At 34.9% G+C, this 23,453-nt stretch overlaps 1 protein-coding gene across 3 annotated transcripts in view; it reads left to right on the forward strand.

Moving 5' to 3' along the window:
* The window catches only part of SP1173, a 142,094-nt gene that overhangs the window by 112,856 nt on the left and 5,785 nt on the right, over positions 1-23,453 (forward strand). For all 3 annotated transcript variants that reach the window (XM_069834980.1, XM_069834981.1, XM_069834982.1), the window contains 6 exons: positions 7,023-7,118; positions 13,520-13,788; positions 15,360-15,545; positions 17,306-17,695; positions 19,415-19,818; positions 22,363-22,529. In XM_069834980.1, coding sequence (XP_069691081.1) covers positions 7,023-7,118; positions 13,520-13,788; positions 15,360-15,545; positions 17,306-17,695; positions 19,415-19,818; positions 22,363-22,529 — 1,512 coding nt within the window. The remainder of the gene's footprint in view (positions 1-7,022; positions 7,119-13,519; positions 13,789-15,359; positions 15,546-17,305; positions 17,696-19,414; positions 19,819-22,362; positions 22,530-23,453) is intronic.

The following is a 23,453-nucleotide window of genomic DNA, read 5'->3' on the forward strand; positions in this document are numbered from 1 at the left end:
TAAATTGTTTTCTTCATACTGAGTTGGCAAGTAGATAGTATCATACTTACGTTGTTTCTTTTCAAACATTCACAAAGTAGAAAACTGTGATCAGCCTTAGGAAATCAACGGACAATATCTCAAGGACTGCCAGTTCTCACACAGGATAGTAAGTACTAAACCATAAGCAAGATCTTATTTTGAGCAGTGCAGTTATTCAGTAAATGTAAGCAACAGCTGCACTTAGCACAGTATATTTTTGAAATAATAATAATAATAATAATAATAATAATGCATGCTGACAACTTCATTTTGCCCTTTGTGTCCAACGATTTCATCATATAAAGAAGCTTCTGATAGAGCCACAGACAAGGGAAGTGTTTGTTGGAAATCGAAGGCAATTGTGTCTACTTATTTTCCCAAGCCAATGTTGACTCCTGTTTCCAGTCATTATAGAAAATCTTTGCTCTTCTAAGATAGAGATCTTTGTCTACCTACTGTACAAGGATTGTTCTTTTCTTCTGTTTCGGCAAATTTTACACTATTTTCAATGTTATGTTTTTTTACATGTGTGAGATCTAAGATGAATGAAACATTCTGAAATGTGTAAGGAATTATGCCCTATAGAAGTCGTAGGTGACATCTGGATTGCTTCCTGTTTGATGTATTGCATTTTACTGACTGACAGGTTGCGTGATAAGTATGTATTGATGTTTGGTGTTGTTATTGCGGCTGTAATGAGACACATGCCAGAAGAATCTTCTGATGTGTCTCAAAATTTGTTGAAGCATATCTGAAAGCCCGTTTGATATGTTGTCATGATTGCCTACTGAAGATAAGTGACATGTTGAAAAATACGAGTAGTAATATGTTAAACTCAACCACCAAACACGCCATGGAAAGTGCAAAAAGCAAATGATATACTTGTTACACCATCGTTTGTTATCTCTGAAAACAGTAAGTAGGCCTATATAGACATCTGTACTAATAATAAATCTGTAGCCAAAATTTTTCTGGTAATTTTCGATTTTCAAAAAATAATTGGTGTTAACGTGTATAATTAATCGCTTTTTTTTTTAATTTTTGTTTGTATGTCTGTCTGTCTGGATGTTTGTTACCTTTTCACGCAATAATGGCTGAGCGGATTTCGATGAAAATTGGAATATAAATTAAGTTCGTTGTAACTTAGATTTTAGGCTATATGACATTCAAAATACGTTATTTAAAAGGGGAGTTATAAGGGGGCTTGAAATAAAATAAATCGAAATATCTCGCTTATTATTGATTTTTGTGAAATGTATTACATAACAAAAGGTTCTTTGAAAATTATTTCTGATAAGTTTTATTCTTTGCAAAATTTTGATAGGACTGATATTTAATGAGATAAATGAGTTTTAAAATTAAAAACAATGCCATCTAAGGCGCTGTAATAAAATGAAAACAAATGACTTCGTCTATAAGGGGCCTTGGACAATAACAATCGAAAGCTATGAAACATAGCCTACAGAGAATATTTCTGTGTTTGTATGAAGTAATATCGGAAGCTAAATTAAACGATTTGTATAATTAATTATTATTTCACCATTGGAAAGTGTAGTTTCGCTAGATGGACATAATGCTATAATGTTATTACAGTAACTTCAGAGTGAATCGAGGACAGGTAAGATTAAAATAGCTTCTTATGCACGGAAAACTTGATAGGCTCTTCAGTACATTTGCTTCCTGTATTTCTTAAAATAATGTTTATGTACACACTCATTTTATGAAACACAAATGTTCCCTGGATCAAACGTCCTATTTTAATTATGTAATTAGTTTATATTTATTTCTAACAGGTGCAGCGGAGCGCACGGGTACAGCTAGTACTAATAATAAATCTCTAGCCAAAATTTTTCTGGTAATTTTCGATTTTCCAAAAATAATTGGTGTTAACATGTATAATTAACCATCCTGAAACCGAAAATCGGTTTTTTTTTTTTTTTTTTTTTTTTTGTTTCTATGTCTGTCTGTCTGGATGTTTGTTACCTTTTCACGCGATAATGGCTGAACCGATTTATATGAAAATTGGAATATAAATTAAGTTCGTTGTAACTTAGATTTTATGCTATATGGCATTCAAAATACTTTATTTAAAATGGGGGTTATAAGGGGGCCTGAATTAAATAAATCTAAATATCTCTCTTATTATTGATTTTCATGAACAATATTACATAACAAAAGTTTCTTTAAAAATAATTTCCGATAAGTTTTATTCTATACAAAATTTTGATAGGACTAATATTTAATGAGATAAATGAGTTTTAAAATTACAATAACAACGCCATCTAAGGCACTGTACTGAAATAAAAACAAATGACTTCGTCTATAAGAGGCCTTGGGCAACAGTAATCGAAAGCTATTAAACATAGCCTACAGAGAATGTTTCTGTGTTTGTATGAAGTAATATCGGAAGCTAATTAATTGTTTAATTATTATTTCACCATTGGAAAGTGTAGTTTCCCTAGATGGACATAATTCTACAATGTTATTACAGTAACTTCTGAAACATATAGCAAGTAATATAAAGTATACACATTAAAACTAAATGATATGTCAATCTTCATTAAACTATGGTTGCATGTAATAACAATTAAGAAACATGTTAAAGGAATTGTCATTCCACCAAATGATTGCTCTCTGGACCAAAATGACCGCATTTTAATTATTTAAATACAATTCCAATTAAGTACCGGTAATATATTAAACGATTTATCCTTCTATCAAACACGAATGTTCCCTGGATCAAACGTCCTATTTTAATTATGTAATTACTTTATATTTATTTCCAACAGGTGCAGCGGAGCGCACGGGTATGGCTAGTAAAACAATAAATGAGCTGTTCGAATTTAATCTTAATTTTTAAAACAAAATATGGCCACCTTGGTGCTATTCGACAGGAGTAGGCTACGTGCTGGCACCGGATTTCCCCTTCTCCATTTCTCATCTTATCATCACTCATTCCCTACACTACACTTACACGAACATTTACACATAGACTCACCCTAGTACACAACATAATTTTCCACATATACACATCATGCATAGCATGGCCCGCTGAAGTGGTGTGCAACTTGAAAAATGGGTCACAGTCCTGCCATCTATCCGCAATATACGGAACCCGAATCACGCAAGTGAAGTGGGCTGGCATTAGATACACATATCTCTTCAAAGTTAAAATAATATAACAATAATTAATATTATCGATGTTCCTCCAGGATTCTGTGCTCTATGGCAACTAACCATCACCTTTAATAATCCATCAAGACAACTCTCTTGCGATTATTTAAAGGACAGTTGATAAAACGAGTCTTTTTTTTTTATTATTTTTTTTTTTTGTCTTTTCTCATTAAGTTTTGCAAATCCAAATTATTCTATATGCTGCTGTGTTTCTCATTTACTTTTTCAAATTCTTCTATATGCTGCAGTGTTTCCTCATTAATTTTTTTAAATTCTTATATATGCTGTGGTGGTTCCTCATTTACTTTTCCAAATTCTTTTACATGCACAGTCCTACCATACTTGTAATCTAATATTAATATGTATTCCAATGTGTTTATTTTTATTTTTACTGTGTACATTTATCGGCTTCTGTTTTTGTGTGATTCGTACTTTATTCTAAAAATATTAATATGTATTCCACCATGTTTATTTTTATTTTGTGAAGTAAATTTTGTATGTAACTACCTCTTTTGATCTCATCATGTACCTAAATCGTATCAGTACCGTATGTAATTACTTAATTCCGATCCAGTTGTATGTTCAACTATGTAAGCAAGTTTTAATTCTGGTTGAGAGTAAGAGAAGGCCTTAACTCTGCTAGGTTAAATAAAGCCATTATTATTATTATTATTATTATTATTATTATTATTATTATTATTATTATTATTATTATTATTTCCACTAGCTTTCGCAAGTACCTTCATTGTCTTTAGAACTTCCATGTTTCTTGTGTAAGTAAGCTACCAATAATTTCCAAGTCATCTGAGTTACTTTCACCACTATTAACTAACATGGCACATGTAGCATGTTACAACACACAATCTAGTATTACACAAATTAAGCTTGTTTTTTAGTCAACTGTCCGAAAACAGGTCTGAACCTCACAAGTGATACCAAGAAGGCACCACTTATGAGGCAACTAGGCCAGGAGATAATGGGATAGAGTGGTCAGTTCCTTTCCCCCTCTATTGCATATATCGCTGACTAGCTACATATTACACCAGTCAGACTTCAGATGCATAAATTAAGCTTATTTCAATAAAGTAAATGTTTTTTTTTTAAGAAATGCAAAACAGAAACATTTGTAACAAAGAACGAAAGCAAATCTTCAGTATTGAGTGCACTGACTAACATTCTTGCACCAATTTGAACGCAATTTATGTATATAAAATGACGTGTGAAAGTAGAGATCAGCAAATAAAAACCTATGTATTGCATCCGCCACTTCAATTTTAGTTATGAGTTCAATTAACGTGTAAGAAATATTTAGCCTATCGGTACTGTTTTATTTTAACGTTCAATATTATTAATGGAACAAATTCTTTAACATTTTTACATAAAAATGCTAAAATATGTAATCTTGAAATGAATTTAGTACGTCATTTTTTGCAAAATACAAGTATGATTATAATTATTATTCACTTGCAAGTGTAGTAGATATAGATGAGGAGGTGTGACATGGCATATGAATTGTGAGAGAGTGAAAAGAATGAGCTATCAGAAAGAGAGTTTGTTTCATGATGGTTAATATTATACAAATCTACCGACACTTCAGACTACAACTTATCTTCCCCTCCATACCCATTGGTGATATAGCCATGACATAAGATCACAGACAGGTCTTGCCTCCTCTACTGTACTCCTAATAATAGGGCTATCAGACTACAATTACAGGATTTTAAAAGCTTTTTTTAATCCAGTGGCATGTACTTGACTTCACATCATTCACCCAAGTGTATCCATCAATGAGTGATGCACTGAAGCTGTAATTCGTTTTGCTGTCATAATTTTACGCTTTGATGCACTATGGGAAGTGAACTACATAACAGAGCATGATCATGGTAGAATACTGATAAGGGAAATGGAAATACCTCGGGAAAACGGAAAAACCTACCACCAAGCACAAGCACGGTTTTTGTCCTCTACAATTTTTCCCACTTGAACCTGCTGTATTCGAACATGAGTTATCAGCATGGAAATCCGATGCCACCTTTTCCTGTTGAAATGCACTGTTCAATTTGGGCGTAATTTCAGCAAAATATTTTGGAGATCGAAATTCGCAGTGGTTATACAAGAAATTATGTTTGCTCCAAAAGCCACAAAATATTGCTTGTATCATGTACCTACTAAGGAGGATTCCACATTAAGAAAAAAGCATTGAGCATATGGGGCTATTGCATCAAATAACCAGTTGCCATAGAAACACCTGCCTACCACATAGCTTCTACAATATACCAGGCAAGGTCTATAAAACCAATGTTTTTTTCTTAACGTGGAATTCTCTATAAAACTTCTCTATGTAAACAGTAATATTGGAATTATACAAAAATGAGCCTAATGAACCATAATAAAATCAGAAGAATGGAATAAAAGTTAAATTTAGTGTACAGTGTTTTACACTGTACACTAAAGTTACAGCAAAACCAATGTTCACATTCGTTTCTGAAAAGTGGATTTTGAGGAAGTTTCATGGACAAAGATTAGAGGCAAAACAGCTAAGATTTCTCGGATCCTAATAGGAATCACAAGAAGAGACCAAATTCCAAATAATAAAAAAAGACAAAACATACGAGTAAATAATTTCATTGCAAACATAAAGAAAAATAAATACAACTGACAGAATCATAGATTGGATGAAAGAGGACAACTTTTTAGGGTTCTCCACTATGTCTCAAGAAGATATTGAAGTGTGAGACGACCTGAGAAGGTTGATCAGGCCAAGTCTGAGCCTTGGCAGAGGCCTGGAAGTCTAAATTTTGATCAATAGAAGGAGAGAAAGAATCAGAAAGAGGGAAGAAGATTAGAAACAACGAAAAAATGAAACAACTTGTATAACAATTTCTCATCTGAAATTTGTCATGTGCAAGGAGAAAACTATTGGAACCATTGAGTTCAAATGTTAGAAAATAACAAAACTAGGAAAAAAAAATGTTACCCTGAAATATTCAAGTCGTCAGAACGTGTATTTTCCCAAAATATTGGTTGCAATGTAGTTTTTTCAACAATTTAAGTTCAGATCACATTCTGTGTGTAGTTTCTTCTCACTTATGTAATGACACTGTAACAACTGCATAGTTGTCTAGCATCGATGGGATTAATGGTAACGAGATGTTATTTTGGCGAAATGATTCTGAGGATTCGCCGTGGGGATTACCTGACATTTTCCTTACAGTTGGAGAAAATCACATGGAAAAATCCAACCATGATTTGAAATCCATGCCCTAGTGCAACTTCGATTAGTTGCTACCATATATGCATACATTGTTATACTACAGTATATTATACCATACATGCATTAGATACACATTCCATAAATCCAAGATAGTTACAAGACTTGAGAATGTGGACCAAGTCAAATATAAAAAATAATATTGATACATCTGAAAAAATTAAGGCATGCCATAAATGACTTCATTTACCATTTACGACACTCTAGTGTGAAATATTTTATATTCATATAGAACTAAAACGATATCCTCTTTCTTCTTTATTATATATGACAGATAATTGACTGAAATGAGATGGCCGTTTATGTAAACTTTTGTTCACTCCAGATACGGCATGTAAAAATGTGCAACACTTAGCATTTATAACGAAAAATTAAGGTGGGATATTAAGGGGTTTAAACTAAACTTCAAATGGCATGCAAATTAACTACCAGTACAGTATTATATAAATTGACTCTAAAGAACAATACGAGTCCATTTCGAATTCGAAACGTATTTGTTCCAGAGAAACCCTGATAATCTTTATATTTTATGCAACTGCTTTGTTTGTATTTGCAGGAATGGGCTGCATCTTCCCATTTCTCCCTTTACACATGCGCAAAGTGGGCCTAACAAGTGTAGAATCTCAGATCATCTCTGCTGTTGCTCCATTAGGTAAGAAGGTTGACTAAACACTTTGCTGTTGTACAAAATGTGAGAATTCATAAAATGGTCCAACTATAAATCTACCATTTCGTAATAGGATAGTGATGTACCAGTATGCAACTTAAACTTCATGATTATTTCCTTATTATTGAGATTATTTGCTAGAAATATTAGTTTTTAATTTAATAATTTCAACCACAGTGACTTTTCAGTGTGAAGAAGAAGATAATGATGATTGTCTTGACTTTTATGCAGTGGCGGTTTCTCGGGGGAGGGAAGGGAGGAACGTCCTCCTCACATTTTTCTTCTTTTCAAAGTAAATACCAAATGAAATATATGCCTTGAAATTCGAGGAAATTTCGATCATTTTTAAGTTCACAGCTATAAGAAAACCTCGGCTGATCGAGTTGTAAACGACGCGCACTCATGTGCTGCTAGAAAACTGTGAAAAGGATGCGAGATTGTTTGTGTAGAGGAAAGTCAATCCATTCCTCCTTTACTGTAGTTAACACACATAGACAACAGCGCGCTAGCGGCTAGAGAAAGAAGCAGAGTTTTAAAGCAAGTAAATGAACGGAGAGGGAGGAGATCCTCCTCTGAATCAGCGCATGGGCGGGAAATAGAAACCGACTGGTCGTGCAGCAAGCTTGCTACAGCTGCCATCTAACGATGCTGCATTCAACCAGGCTGTAACACATCTAGGAGGAAACACAATAAAAAGAGTTTTAACGCAACGCTATGAAAGACACCTATAAACTTTCTTAATATTATAAATCAAAATATATTATTCATTGCACTTTATATAATCTACTATTCATGGTTTGAAACTTTCGAGGATATCTGAAAGTTGAAGTTGGATTTATATAAAACAAAGAGGAAGTTGTTCTAAGTTAGTATCGCAGATCTTTTTGGTCCCTGAAATTCACTTCCATTCATTGTTTACTAGACAGGACAACAGTCAAGTTATCAGTTTTGTACAAATATATTTTAAATTGAAAGTACTGCAAACTACATTTTAACATAAAAAAAATTAATCAGCCACCAGCAGCTTTGAACAATAATGGTAATATGACTTTACAAGAACTGACATTCTTCGAAAGCATGTGATACTGAACTTGTAAAATGAACATGTGGCAACACAGACCACGTGGGTGGGTGCAGCGTTCTCTCTTTCCTCAGATTATTTCTCATTCTCATTTCCGTAAAACAGTTCCGGTTACGTGTTAGTAGCTGGTCTCTTCCAACACGTGTGATGCTGTAGTGTGCGCGAAAAATGCTGCGAGGTTGTGAATTTCCTTGTAATTGTTAATTTTTGCAATTATTCAACAATGAATGTAAGTGAAAACATATTATATTTTGGACAATTTAGGAAACTCAGTTTACAAAAACCGATTATTGCTATACAAAAGGGAAGGCCAACCCTAACACTACCTGGTCTTACATGTATCCATGTAGGCTAATTTGTAGCATGTTTCTCTCAAGAAGGTGTCATTTTGCGCTGTTAACTTCTTTCCTCCTCTTAAGAAATATGCAGGAGCCGCCACTGCTTTTATGGAAGAACTGAATAAAACCATAAATCACACCCTAATGTATAGGGTTGCCAACTCTCCCGTATTAGCCCCTAAATTTTAACAGTCTCCCTGCTCTGGTATTATTCTTCTCTTCGAGCATTTTTCTCCCTTATGTTTGCATAATGTAAACATTTTTATTCTAAACATTTGATTTTGCCGTGAATGACGATTCTTTACATGTTGAGTTTTATTGTTCAAGAGCTGAATTAAAATATGCAGTCTTTATAGAACGCAATGCTTAATGAGTTTTAGTGCTCACCCGTTTAAAATCAAACAGTGTTAATATTATAAATTTGGAAAAACTGGCTAGTTTTGTTCTAAACATACCAAGTAGTAATGCTCATAAAAGAGGGTGTTTTATCTCATGAACGATAATTGGACAAATGTTCGAAACAAGAGAACGACAAATTTAATCAAATCAGAGCTGAAAACTTCAACTATTACGCGAGACAAAATCCGTCTCAAAATACTCTTAATTTAAGCCTTACTTACTTACTTATGGCTTTTAAGGAACCCAGAGGTTCATTTCCGCCCTCACATAAGCCCGCTATCGGTCCCTATCCTAAGCTAGATTAATCCAGTCCCTACCATCATATCCCACCTCCCTCAAATCCATTTTAATATTATCCTCCCATCTACATCTCGGCCTCCCAACTAACACTCTATACGCATTTCTGGATTCGCCCATATGTGCTACATGCCCTGCCCATTTAAGCCTAGCTGCTGAAATGTACAATAAAGTTGTTTTTAGTAACTGAACCGAATAATTTGTCTATTTTCTATGTGACATTTTGTCGATTCCTTAATCTTCCGTATTTTATTTAAAAAAAGTTGGCAATCCTACTAATGTAGCTGTTTGTATTTTATCAGAGACGCAAAGTTTAATCCCAATAAATCCTATGAGATTGAGAAGGACAAGCTGTGAAATGTGGTTTTTTCTTGTAGTCGTCGTTATTGAATAATTGAATAAATTAATATTAATAAAAGAATTCTTAAAATTATTATGAAAATGAAACAACCAGGTATCTAATCCTATATGCTTCATTTGGAGCTTAAATACATTGCATTTATATTACCAGTACACATTAGGCAAAATTATGCTGCTGTTAATAATTGAACACCCTCCGCCTAGAATAAGGGTCTGACTCAAATGGTGAAACAATGTAACTTAGATTCTTTATTCCATGATGAGTTTTCAATTTTGAACTAGAAATGCTGTATTTAATATAGACATTTGTAATGGAGTAAAAGGATAATTCAATTTTCAAAATCAGTCAAATGCTTCACACCATATGTTCCCAGAATCAAAGAATGCTATCTAGACCTTGAAGATAGACTAACGAGGAAACTGTTAATGAGCTCATGTTGAAACCTGTAAAAAATGATTTGGAATGTTACTTTAAGAAACAAAGGCACTGCAGAGAGTAGTTGAGTTTCCATCCTCCATAAATGCCTACACTGTCACTTGACAAGTGAAATGACCTTCTGTATTTAATATCTTCGCCAGGTGAACGTACACTACCAGTATCAAAGCCGCGAAAATTTGTCCCAGAAAATCCATCCCAACACTACTTGCCACATGAACATCGTCCCAAGGAAAAGCCATCACATGTAAATTTAGTCCCAAAGAATACAACCACACATTTCGTTCCAAGCAATTAGTGAGTTATCATATTTATGTTATAAATTTATTTGCCTTCAAACATGTTTATATGTATGTGTATTGAATTATCAAAACATATTTCCAGCAATGACCTGTCTCAGGGCACGAAGGTAATCGAACTCTTCACCACATTCCTTGTATTCCGCATAACGACCAACAAGTTTTTGCACTCGTCTGTCTGTGTCTTGGTACTTTCGCTTCTTCTTCAGAAGAGAGCCACCATTCTCTAGATCCTGAATTTTCAAACTTATTTCAGCCACTTCATTTTGTAATTTTTCCAGGAATGCGGGTATGGACGGATGCGATTTTCCTACAAAATTATTAAATCTGAAGTGCCATTCCTCTATTGGATCTATGGTTCGAGAGAGCTAAGCCACTACATGGTCGTAACAATTCCAAATGCTTTTTGGGAATAGAGGTGTTCTATATCCTCGTCCTCTTCACCAGCCTCATATGTAATTTTCATTTACATGCTCGAATATAGAGTCAAGCAATGCATTCGAGGATTTTTTGAAGCCGGTCGAAAACTTCCATCACCTCTGCTCCATCGTTTCTGTCAGTGATGAAAGCAAGGGCAATGAGAGAATGGAACTGCGTGCAAAGTTGTCATTTCCTTCGTCCAGGTATGCCTCAGCAAGGCCTACTGTCTGTACTTTCCTCCACAAGATTTGGCTATAATGAAACAAGCAGCCACAAAGCCTGGAATTTGGGAATGTTTCTCTGATAACATTCATAGCCACAATTTCATAATCTATGGAAACGAATGAAGGGGATAAATGTTTTCTAAATAGTTTTTCAACCTTAGGATTTCAAAGACCTCAGTGTACATTCTTTTGTTTTTCTGTCCATTAAAACTAAGACTAGTTGGCACCATTGTCTCTGGATGTTCCTGTGGATTGTATAAAGCTGACACATTAACTTTGAAACAGATTTGGATGTTTCGTCACATATCCAATTTGGGCACCTGCTTAAATAACGTAAATGAATACATGTTGCAAATACCGGTACCACCAATTTACTTTCACGACTAAACTTCAAAAGCTATTGCTCGTCAACCTTGTCAATTTTATATCTGTCAGGGATATCAGTAACATACACTAAATTAAAGGTTTTGGATTTGGTGTAGATTCCCCTCTCTGAGTCTCTGGATCGTTCACCTCACATACTTCATATTGCATAGGTTTCTGATATTGAGTTTATATGTCAATTAATTACCGAGGCCGCAACAGCCATTCCATTGCCTTATATCTGCCCCAATTGAGGGGCCCGAGATCAAAATGGGCTATGTCATCCAAAGTAAATTTTAATAAAAATGAAAAATGTCCTACATCTCATACAAGAAAGATACAAATGCGGGAATGGCTCTAATTGATGAAGACATCAGTAGTAAACATGCTTACCACGTTTATTCAAATCTTAATGTCCAAATATTCGTTGTGTAAGAAAATTTAAATTTTGATATCCCATTTTGATGCATTTATTTTGAAACTCATTACTCTAATTTTACATTACTTGATCTAATTATGCCTTTGAACATGATTTCGTTAAAATAGAGATTTCGAAATACTTTTATTTTATTTCTAATAGCACTATTCCCAAAACAGTCACAAGAAACTTCAAAAACTGAAAGTATTTTACACAATTATTAAAGTAATTGCATGGTTTTACGAAAATTATAACAAAATCACTCTTCAAACATGTTCACAGGAATCTTTAACAAGGAAAATATCCGAGTGTTTCGCATGGGACTCGCATTCTGGGGGCCCGTGTTTCGATTCCCAGACCAACTAACCTGAATGTTGTTAGGCAAATGCCGGGTTGGAATTTTCATTGCAATGTTCCATTTTCTCTTCCCCTCCCGTGTAGAAAAAGAATTTAGATTTTCATATCAAATCATTCTCTTTTTCATCTCATTCAATAGCCAACTGTTCTTGGGTTCCCACCCTTCTGCTATATCTCTGTCAGGATTCATTCCTTAAGAGCACTTCCAAGGGCACTCCGACACCTTGGAAGGGCCGTTGGAATGGATCCTATGCTGCTTGGTCACCTTTTCGGTATGAGGGTAGGAGGCCTCCATTGGGTGAGCAGATGAGGGGTGTTAGTTTTCTGAAAAAATCTAGCGGAAAAACTTAAACCACACAAACTTTGGCAAACATAGACCATTCTGTTTCATGTGCTCTGGAAATATAACGTAAAGATATGAAATATAGCCCATTTTGTTCTGTTCATATAATGGCTGGCATATCCCATTTTGATTAATTCATTAATAATAACATATCCCATTTTGATACTTGTACTAATTTTCTCCATGCATTTTACATGTCTAAAATAAACCATTTTGAAACTGCACCTTTCACCGTGTAAAGTCTTCAACCCAAACTTGCCAATGACGCCAATAACTCATTTTCTGAAAAAAGTCACATAGCCCATTTTGATCTCGGGTGCCTCAATTGGACCGTGCATGTGCTCTGTTTCCTTTAGTAGGCTATCTCCTGTGTTTCTAGCAGTGTGGATGACTGCTTAAAATTTACCTCTCATATCGCATCTCCACTGCGTTTTGTCTGCCTGTACTTTGGGTACATATACCCTTTGTATATCAATTTGGAACGACCCTTTTGAGAGGTAGTTAGCTGAGGACGGTCCATTACAAAAGATTTAAATCACTAAAAAAACATATATGTAACCATAGACTTACATAAGAGTATGTTACCGAATAAACATGCTAACTGTCGGAATTGTTGGTTTTGGATCAGTTTGACATTTTTGGGACGACTTTGTAATGTGGATCGAGAATCACAGGACCAGATATCTGAGACGAAATGTCGCAACAAGTACACTGTCAACTCAAGACTAGGGCTTACTCAGTTTTTCGATAATATTTTATTCAGGCTTTATTTTCGCTTATCAGTATGGACAGCTGTTTTTGTTTTGTTTTTTTTTTCTTCTTCTTTGCTGTGGAGATTGAACAATGTGCCCAGTCTGAGAAGAGATTTCTATATGAGCTCATTAATAGTTCCCTTATAAGTTGAAAGAAATGGTTTCATGAAGTGGTATTATAATAACAAATCTATAATAGCCTACCACATATCTGCATTTTCCATGGGATTTCGTTAAGTTTATCCAAGTGAATTATAGTGTAAGGATTTGTTGAAAAATCTTGTATCCACTGTCTGCAGTGGCGTTGCTGGGCCCATGGCTGGCATGTCCTTTGGCAGATCGCCTAAGTGGATTGCGAGCCAACAATGGACGTGGGATGCGCATGATGCTGGCACTAATCATACTGTTGGCAGCAGTGTTTTATGCCCTACTGATGTGTATACCAACTGTTACTCGCTTTGCACCTGACCACAAGCCTGCTGTGTCATTCATGTGTGGACCAGAACGGGCACTGTTGCACCATGAGAGGTGCATGGAACCAGCCTGTCACTCGTGGGATATCCATGAGGTTAGTAAGAGAAACTTCCAAGTCCACATTATTGTTGTCTCGTGTCTTAATTATATGATTCTCTTTTATTAATGTATGTTATGTGTAACTATATTTGTACCGGTACCAAGGTAGTAGGTCAATATATAAGTAATAAAAGCTCAATATAACGCTGCTGTAAGAGGAGACATGTTACATCCCCGCATTATAGCATATCTACAGAAAACCTGCTTGGAAAAGAACCTGTAGAGCGACAAATGAAAAGACAAGAGAACAGGATACAAAGATTACAACATGATGCACTATTATACGTAATTTTGTCGTCAAGCACAGGAATAAAAAAAACTGTTACCTATATACCTTTACTCTATGAAATGTAAAATACAGCATTGTACTGTACCTACATTATAAAACTTAAGGATTGATTAATTTACTGTATGTCTGTAAGTGAGATTTTTCAAATGGTCGTGTATAATAAAATTATAATTGCTCTACATTGTATATATCACCCATAAGTGATAGACCAAATAAATTCTCGCTGTAGAACAAAAAGAAATTAAGTAAATTGATTCACTGATGATTTTTTTTTTCTTTTTGAGAACATTTTTTCCAATCACATAATATTCGAATGCACATCGATTGGTCTACACTCTATTGAGTTTTAACTGTAATACTGGTGCAAGATATATTAATGCATAATTTTCTATTTAATTTTATAGTTTTTATAGTTATAATTCTCTTATTCTTTCATTCTCTGTTGAATGTACGAGTATTAATCGGTATCAAAATATAAGTATAAATACATTAAGAAACTAGAAGTTAAATGATAAAGGTTAACTGAATTCAGTTTTCTTTAAAATAGTTATTTTTGTACCTTCAGAGTCGTTCTTGATGGTCTAATGGTTGCTGTGCTTGCCATTAAAGCTAAGGTTCATGGGTTCCAATCGAATTCAGATCGATGAAAGTCTATAGCATGGCTTATTTCGAAAGACAGTAGTGATAGTGGCAGTGGTAGTACTTTATTTAATGACACTTTCAATTGCAGAGACTATTCAGCATCAAAATTCAAAGTGGGAGAGGTGGCCGATAGATTTTGGCTGGTGCCCTCTGTCAGAAATAGGGTTAGTTAGTTTACATGTCATAAATATTATGATGCAGGCCTCTCAGTTTCATTTCCCTTTTGGAGAAAGCCAGGAGTTTACTGCTCTTTAAAATCCATCACTCTTCACATGGTTTATACCTGCGAACCTCGGGTCCAACAACTAACATGGTAACCACTATACCACCGAGGACGACCCTTTGAAAAGCAAATTAAACTAGGAATATAAAATTCCCTCAAACAAACTAAGGAAGTGAATTTTATTGAAGAACCAGCTTCCCAAAATCCTAAACAATTCCCAAATTTTGGACAGTGTACCAGAAAAACCACACAAGGAATATCGTGAAATCGTTTACATATTTCAAAATGAAACTTAAAGTAAACTATACTTACGACTGTACGGAGTGAAAAATATAGCTTTTCTTTAAGGATAGCACTCGTATCAAAGCTAATATTTCTTTTTATGTCAGAAGTGTTTTTCAATATTATGCAGGTAGGAGAATTGAACCTCCTGAATTGCCAATATGACTGCGACTCTCCATTTGCTGGGATGAGCCGCTGGGACACAGAGCCCTCCAGCAGCACTACAGAAACAGTAGTGAATGTGGGTGTCGAAGTGGAAGGCAGCGGTGACATAGGAGATCCATCATTAGAGGTTTCGCCTGAGGACTTGGATTTTGTAAGCTTCTAATTGTTAAATTGGCAAGAGTAGACCTAAACAGTTGTTAACTTGGAATTTAAATTATTAATTTAGCATATGTTGCATTGAAAAAAACGTAAAAGTTCATTAAACTGTTAGTTCTTATGGTGAATTTTATGGAGTGACATGTTTTCTTATTAAACATATCGGGCAGCAATTAATAGTTATTTATCTTATAAATAGCTTAAATTGGCCATTATTTGTGAGTGAGATGTTTATGACACGAACGTGTAGCATATCTTAACTTCTTACGAGCATATAATGGACTTTTAGCCACATGTAATATACAACGTTTTATCTTATTCTAATAATTATTGTAATTATTTTCCTTCCTTCATAATATTAGTTAGCCATAATGAATTGTTTAAAGCTGGTCAGATATAAATTAAAGCTTTGTTTCTAACCAACAAGTTATTTCGCAGAATGAAATAATGTTATCTAAGATACCATTATTTCACATCTGAAATACAGTAATGAGCTATTTCTGACATTTACTAACAGTCTGTTAAATAGTACACTATGTCACTAGAATAAAAAAAGAAGTAATATTTTTTTAGGTAAAGGTTTTTCAAATTACCACGACTTCATTTTTATAGACGCTTTTTTTTTAATTTAATTTTATTTATTATTATTATTATTATTATTATTTATTTATTTATTTTTTTTTTGCAAAATCTGAACATTCCTACTGCCGAACTTCTCTGTTTACCGGTACAGTACTCTAATTCCTGCTCGAAGAACATACAACATGCATATAGCTGTAATGTCATATAAACACACTCTTTTGTACTCCGGCATTATAAGCAGTCTTTATCATTAGTGAAAATCGTGCGTAGTATGCTACATTATTGTACCAGAGTCGTAAAATATTACCATGCTGTCATGACTTCTATTATGATGGCATAACTTGTACAGTAAAATCGTATATTGAGATACAATTGTAGTAAGTGCATTATAACAGAACCGAGGAAGCAGTTTGCAGTTTCCGAGATTCTGTTAAGCAATTAAAGTGTATCGCACATTATTTTTTGGACGATCGTCATTTATATAAATATGTTTTTAATTTTGAATATTGCATAAATTTGTTTGATAAGTAAAACTTTTTCCTATAAAATAGTTATGAACGTTGTTGCCAAGGCAGTATGTAGGAAATGGTATTTGTTTTTACTTACCACACACTAGTGATTTATTTTGTTTACATAGCAACCAGAAGGTGCGGTATTATTAACTTACGAAGCATGTAAACATATAAGTAGGGAAAAAAAGCTTGATCGTCCAAAAATTAACATTATGAAACAATTTGTCGTACGGTACTATAATATTAAATTTATACATCATTGTTGTCACAGTAACCCCTTTCTTCATAGACCATGATATAAAATTACCCATCATTACAAATTTGATGTTATTTCTTTATTAATTGTTTTATAATGCTGTTGTACAAAAAATAATGTATGAAACAAGTTTATAATGTTATACAGTATGTTATTGCACTCGTAAAAATTAGGACACTTGCTTTGTTCATTCCCTAAACATTGACTTGTGGCATAAAGTATACTGTAACATTATTAACTTGTTTCATAATGTACTGTTCTTTAACTTTAGGTGTAGTCTCATACTTTGGGACCATTTAAATATTGTCTAAAAGGATACTTTAATTTCCCATATAAGACGCACTTCGTAATAATAATATTTTTTTTTTCTTTCTTTTATTGCACCATTGAATATTACTAACTCAGAACCAGTATTCTGACAACGAGGATGATCGTGAACGACGTGACGTGACCAAGTCTATGGCACCAGAGCCTCCACACCTGTGCTACCGAGTATCACAGAATGTGACGGAGTGCAAGGTGTACACGCAATATAGCAAGATCATTGCGATTAATGTTAGCTTGTTCAGTAATGAAGAACTCAACCCTCGGGGGCAGTATTGCCATTATGATGTGCTGGGGTACAGTCACAATGTCTCCTGTCGCATCCCTGTCGACCTTCCTGGGCGGTTAGACAACAAAACCTGCATCGTGCGCTGTGACGTGGACCAGGACAGTGATAGCAATCTACTGGCAGGGAATCCATGTCACAGGATCAGAGGAGACCCTACCGTTACCTTCTGGACATACCTTGTGGTGAGTGCCAATGAGATTGAAGAGTATATAGTAGTTTTACATACGAGAATTGTAAATTACAGTACATACTCAAAACAGTTTGTTCAAATAGACTCAAATAAAAAGAGATACTCAATTAATAATTAATATACCGTACAGCTAGTTAGAAAATATTTGTGGTTGATGACCTGATATAATTTTATTATGATCCCATTTTTCGAATTTGCAGTAAGAGAGATAGCAATGTGAGAATCTTGAAATTAAAGACGAGTACTCTTTGGAAACTGTTATCCTGAAAAGTGAAATTCCCAACAGTTACGATGCAATGCTCAAAGAATTAGAACAGGTAATAATGCTAGTCATTCAGAAGTGTCCAAAAAGCCAAAGGAATGTTGCGCATGAAACTTTACAGCCACACATCAGCAACAGTAATCTAATCTGTCTCTCTGTGAAGAGAAATGATATTATCTCTGCAAACTTGTATTTGTCTTATTGAATACTTCCACAAATATGGATGAAATTATTCGATATTGGCTCTCATTACCTAAATTCTGTGTTTCACGTAAACCTATGCGAGTTGCCAAGAATTTCTTTCTGGTTTCTTATACGTAACCAAACCAGTTTCTTCAAACTTAGGATGAAGATTTTCAGCCGTCTTTCAACAATTCCATACTCATAATGATGTAAGGCAGTGTAGTTTGTGTTCTGTCCAAGAGCTTGTAAGAATGCATAGTAAATAGGTCTTATATTTATTGAAGCTATAAAAGCAACACAGAATTGAAATCATGAAACCAATATGAAATAAATGAGTTAACATTCGGAAGATAATTGAAAATACGAGTTATTCAGAAATGAAAATAGTATTTATTTTCAGAACTTATTACTGTAACAACTGAATGCTTACATGGAGAGGCATTTTGTACGACACTATCTGTATTTTCAATATTGCTTAAAAATTAGCCAAGATGTTGAAATTTTTGTATCGTACATTCTTTTTCTTTTTAATTACTATATTTGATCTAATCTTCTTCTTTGCACATGTCGTTCGGTTAGACTTGAGGTATAACTTGGCTAAAGAAATGGAACAATGATTATATTTGACCAATGTTTTTAAATTGCAAACACAATATGGTCTTAGCTGGTTGACTACCAAGATATAACCGACAGATTTCTTATCTCTCTGTTTGCAATGTGCTTGCCGTGTGCCACTGCGCAACCAAAAGCCAGAGCTCAGGTTGTAATGAACAACTTGTATTTTAATTCAGTTTTCAGAGATTTAGATAACGGAGCCCAGCTTCTCTCACCCCTCCCCAAAGTTCGAAGGTATTCTTGGATACATAGTAAATATTTACTTTATAACGTAAACTCTACTAAATGTTAAGCAAAATATTCATTTGAGATGTTGGAGAAGTCGTTCAATTTAATCAACCAATTCACCAGACACATTACTTCTGGTGTCTTTGGTGACTGTAAATTGAGTTGCTGGAGGGTCAGCGATGACATGATATATCTCACTAGCATTATCACCATCATCTCACTCAGATGCTAGATAACCGTAGACGTTAATTAAGTGTCGTAAAATAACTAAATCATAATTATATTTAAGTCATTCTGTTTGTCATAATCATTCAGGACTTGTGAAGCATAGACTTTTGGTATTTTTGTTGAGTAACTGTTAGCAGAATTTTTGCCTGCTACATACCCTTGGATTCATTAATTAGGTTTTGTTTTTTTCCACAGGTCCGGTCAGTGGCAGATATCTTCCCCACAGCTGCACTGGCCCTGCTTGCAGCTGTCATCGTGGTGGCAACACGTGAGACTAGCATTGGAAAAGGTGATGTGGGCCGCCAGCTGGCATGGGGCTGGATTGGACTGGCACTCAGTGGCCCTATTATGGGCTTCTTGTCGCTATTGGAGCTAGGGGAACCACACTACTGGTTGCCGTTTGTCTGCTGTGCTGCAATGCTGCTCTGTGCAGCACTGATTGTCGTTTTTGCCAAGTCATTGCCCCTCAGTCAGCCTGAGTGGTGGTGGCATGCACGTGGGTCTGTTGGCCACCGTTACGGCTGGGAGCTAGTGGCCCTCACTCTCATTCTGATCTTGCTGGGCATCTTCTGGAGTGCTCTCGACTCATTCTTCCCTTGGTGAGTCTCTATTTCATCTCCGTACAGTAGAACTTCTATTGTAATGGCCAATAAATTTCCTCTTTTTCTTTGAGGCATAGGCAAATTAATGTCTTTATCAGTTTTAAGTCAATGATTATGATAACTGCCAGGAGAATCCCACATTGGTTACAATTTCGAAAAAGTCTAACATTTTATCTCTCCTGAAAGTAAATAATGTGCTAGCAACCAATTGCTCACAGAAATATGTGTTCCTTTTTATTATTTATTTTATATTTTATTTAGTTTCTTGAATTTTCTCTTGTAATCCATATGAGTGGCGTCTTGAATAATTATCCAGCATAAATCAGCAATAATGTTAAGAATTCCACTCCTCTTTCTAGTTCCTTTCTAATATATTTATGACTGCTTCTTCATGTTAGTTCTTTGCAATAAATTTAAAAATCAGCAAGAATTATCGTTACTTCATCCTTATATGCTTTTCAAGCTACATTGGCACAAGATTTCCTTCTCCACATTATCGAACTGTGTATATTTCGTAAGTTCCATTACATATGACCTAACATAAATTCCTTCTTTTAGCTTAGTGTCACTGATATATAGATACTTTTCGTGAATGCATACCTTTAGTGTACGGTAAAGAGGGTATAAGTCATAAATTGCTAGTTTTCAGTAGAGCAAAAGCAAAGTTTGAAATGAGGAAATTTGATTCTACTTACTGTATACAGTAGAAATTATTTTGACTGGAAATGCTATGTTGAAATAATGTGTTATGATGGATATGAATTCTACAGATTTCATGTCAATATCTGATTTATTGATTACATCAAACCAATTTTCCTTCTCGAGCATTCGTTTAAAATATTTCATACTCTCCTCATTAAATGTCCTTTTATAGCTTACCATTTTATTACTTTTGATTTAGTTAGAGTGAACTTGTGATCAATGTGGCAACTCATTTTTCATTCTTTGCTTATAGTGTAAGTTGAAAGTTTGCTTTAATCATTTTGTTAACTCTGACGATGACCACTTTGTGAACTGTAACTCTTATCCGCTATAGGTCTTCCTATACAGAAGCAAGTCACTTTCTGCACTGCCCTGTACACGAGGTAATCCATTAGCAGCTGATGTTTTGCTATAAACACACATATTGTGTACTAGCTTGCGACCTTGAAGTTGAATAGGTTCAGTTCCTTGTTAGTGTCATCAGCCAACAAATTTCACTGTTGTAGTCTAGAAGAAAGAAGTACTGCTCAAGATTTATTTAATTCCAAATCATTAAGCTGTGGTCGTGTTCGAGGACTTATGTCAATTTCTTCAGATTACGAAAATAAACCAAACTAGTACAAGTAAGAAGTTCTTTTTCGCTATGTTCAGCAGAGGGTGCCTGTGAACTTTCGCCTTCAGACTTCGTTTGTGACCATTGTTTAACTTAGTTCAAAGATCGTTCTTGCTTCTTATTTCTTATCATTCTTTATGCCTTTGTTGGTATTTTTATCCTCAACCATTAAATTCAATCATCCTCGAAATTCTAGTAGGCCTACCGATAATAAGTTGTATATTCTTCCGATCCTATACCAGTACATTCCTGCTAGCTGACTAACAGCCGCATGGTCTGGATCATCAGTAATCAATTAACCATGTGCCCCAATGTTTCGTAATGTTAGGCCTATGTAATGTTCAAGACTGTTTTCTGTAACTCAGTGTAGATCATTATCTTTAGGCTGATTATTGTATAGTTACTATATACGAATGGGACAATAATACAGTACGGTACTAGTACTAGTTCATGATATAGAAATGTAATTTACTTTCTTAGAAGTTAGACATTAAACAATATTAATAGTATTATCGAGACAGGTAAAATTATGGATGTAACCTGTGCATACCAGTACCAAATTCCTCGTACTATGGTTAGAACATGAAAGTGCTAAATAAACCCAATTAAATGTTTCTCTAATGATTGTGATTCTTGTAAGGGAGGGAATTTCTTGTATTACATTGTTTTCTTCGAAGTTGTAACATGTTAGTAAAAGTAAATCCATGGCGCTACAGCCCATGAAGGGCCAAGACTGACCAGCCAGCTGCTGGCCTCACATCCACGTGGACAATCATCCAACCAGTATGGATGTATCGTGTGGTTAGCACAGTGATCCCCCCAGCCATTATAGCTGGTTTGCGAAATCGGATTTTTGCTACCTATCGTAGCTCCCCAAGTGCATTACGATGCTGGGTAGGCACCGGTACCATACACTGGCCGAAATTTCATGAGAAAATTTCTTCCCCCATGAGGACTCGAACCAGTGCGCATTCTGTAACGCAAGTCCCAGGCAGGATGCCTTAGACTGCGATGCCACGGCACGGGATGTTATAACATGTAATAAGATATATTTGTAACTGATATACTGTAAATGGAGTGAATGTTCGGTATAAACTGTCATTATTTGATTATCGTTGTTTCAATAAATGTTTCAGTTTCAGACTGCGAGTTAATGACGATTAACTAAGTTTTACTATGCTCTTACGCGTATAACACTCTTTGTAAGTTTCCTGTTGTGTGTACAGGCATGTCAAAGAATTACTGGGCTCCGAGCTACTTCTATGTCTCACCCTTACTGCAGGAGCTCTGCCAGCTATTCCAGTTATGTGGTTCTCGGAGCAGGTGGTCGACTACTGTGGGCATTCCAATCTCCTCATTGTTGCCTTCATATTTTATATCGTGAGGTACACAGGTAAGCATTCTGCTGTATGAAGCTCTCATTTGCTAAAGGTAAATTTTACAATTATGATTATTTCTAATGTAAACAAAACAATATTTTGTTTAATATCGTCATGGAGGCTCAATGCTAGCATATTGGACTTACAAGCCAGGAGACCAGGTTTCAAATCCTGGTTGAGCCACCCTGAATTCATGACTTGTGTTGGGGCAAGCCCCATGGACCAGGCAATACAGGGTTCTCCCTTCTCGGCACTAGTGACATTTACAAGCCGTGCTCTAGAGTCTGAATGAGTAACGGCAGAAGTTAAGGGCCCTGCTACTGCCAAAAGAAAAAATTGTTTAATACACTTTTGACTTAAATTAATTCACAAGTATTCCACTCTTTTGCCTCTTTAGTAATTATGGTTGAAAAAACTATTTTTTTAAACAGGTGTGTGTGTGGCAATATTCAAAGACAAAATTGAAAGCAAACAGTAATTTCTTTATTTATTTTATTACCGAACAGAATTGGAAGCAAACAGTAATTTCTTTATTTATTTTATTACCGGATTTTAAAATCTTAGATAAAGTCGAAATCTTTACATTATTTCACCTGCTATGCAAATATTAAATTGCAGTTTTTTTCCATGCCGTCCTGTTTCTCAGTTTGAAGCTTTTTAACATTAAGCTTGTTTTCTTCACTTAGAGTCAATGAAGTCAATAGTTAGAAATTACTCTTTCCATGCCTGCAGATGTCCTTGCTGTTAATAAGTCCTTAACTACAATAGTGTTCATTGCACTGCTGGACATGTGATAAGAGCGTCATAGTAAACCAACCAAGGGTGCTTTGTAAACTGTTATTGATAAAAACAAAAAGATAGGAAATAAAATTAGTTATAATTTTATGGCAATGTATATCAATACGATTTGAGTAACCCCCTGATCAAATCAGATTAAA

Source organism: Periplaneta americana, chromosome 9, assembly GCF_040183065.1.
Source record: "Periplaneta americana isolate PAMFEO1 chromosome 9, P.americana_PAMFEO1_priV1, whole genome shotgun sequence".
NCBI lineage: Eukaryota > Metazoa > Arthropoda > Insecta > Blattodea > Blattidae > Periplaneta > Periplaneta americana.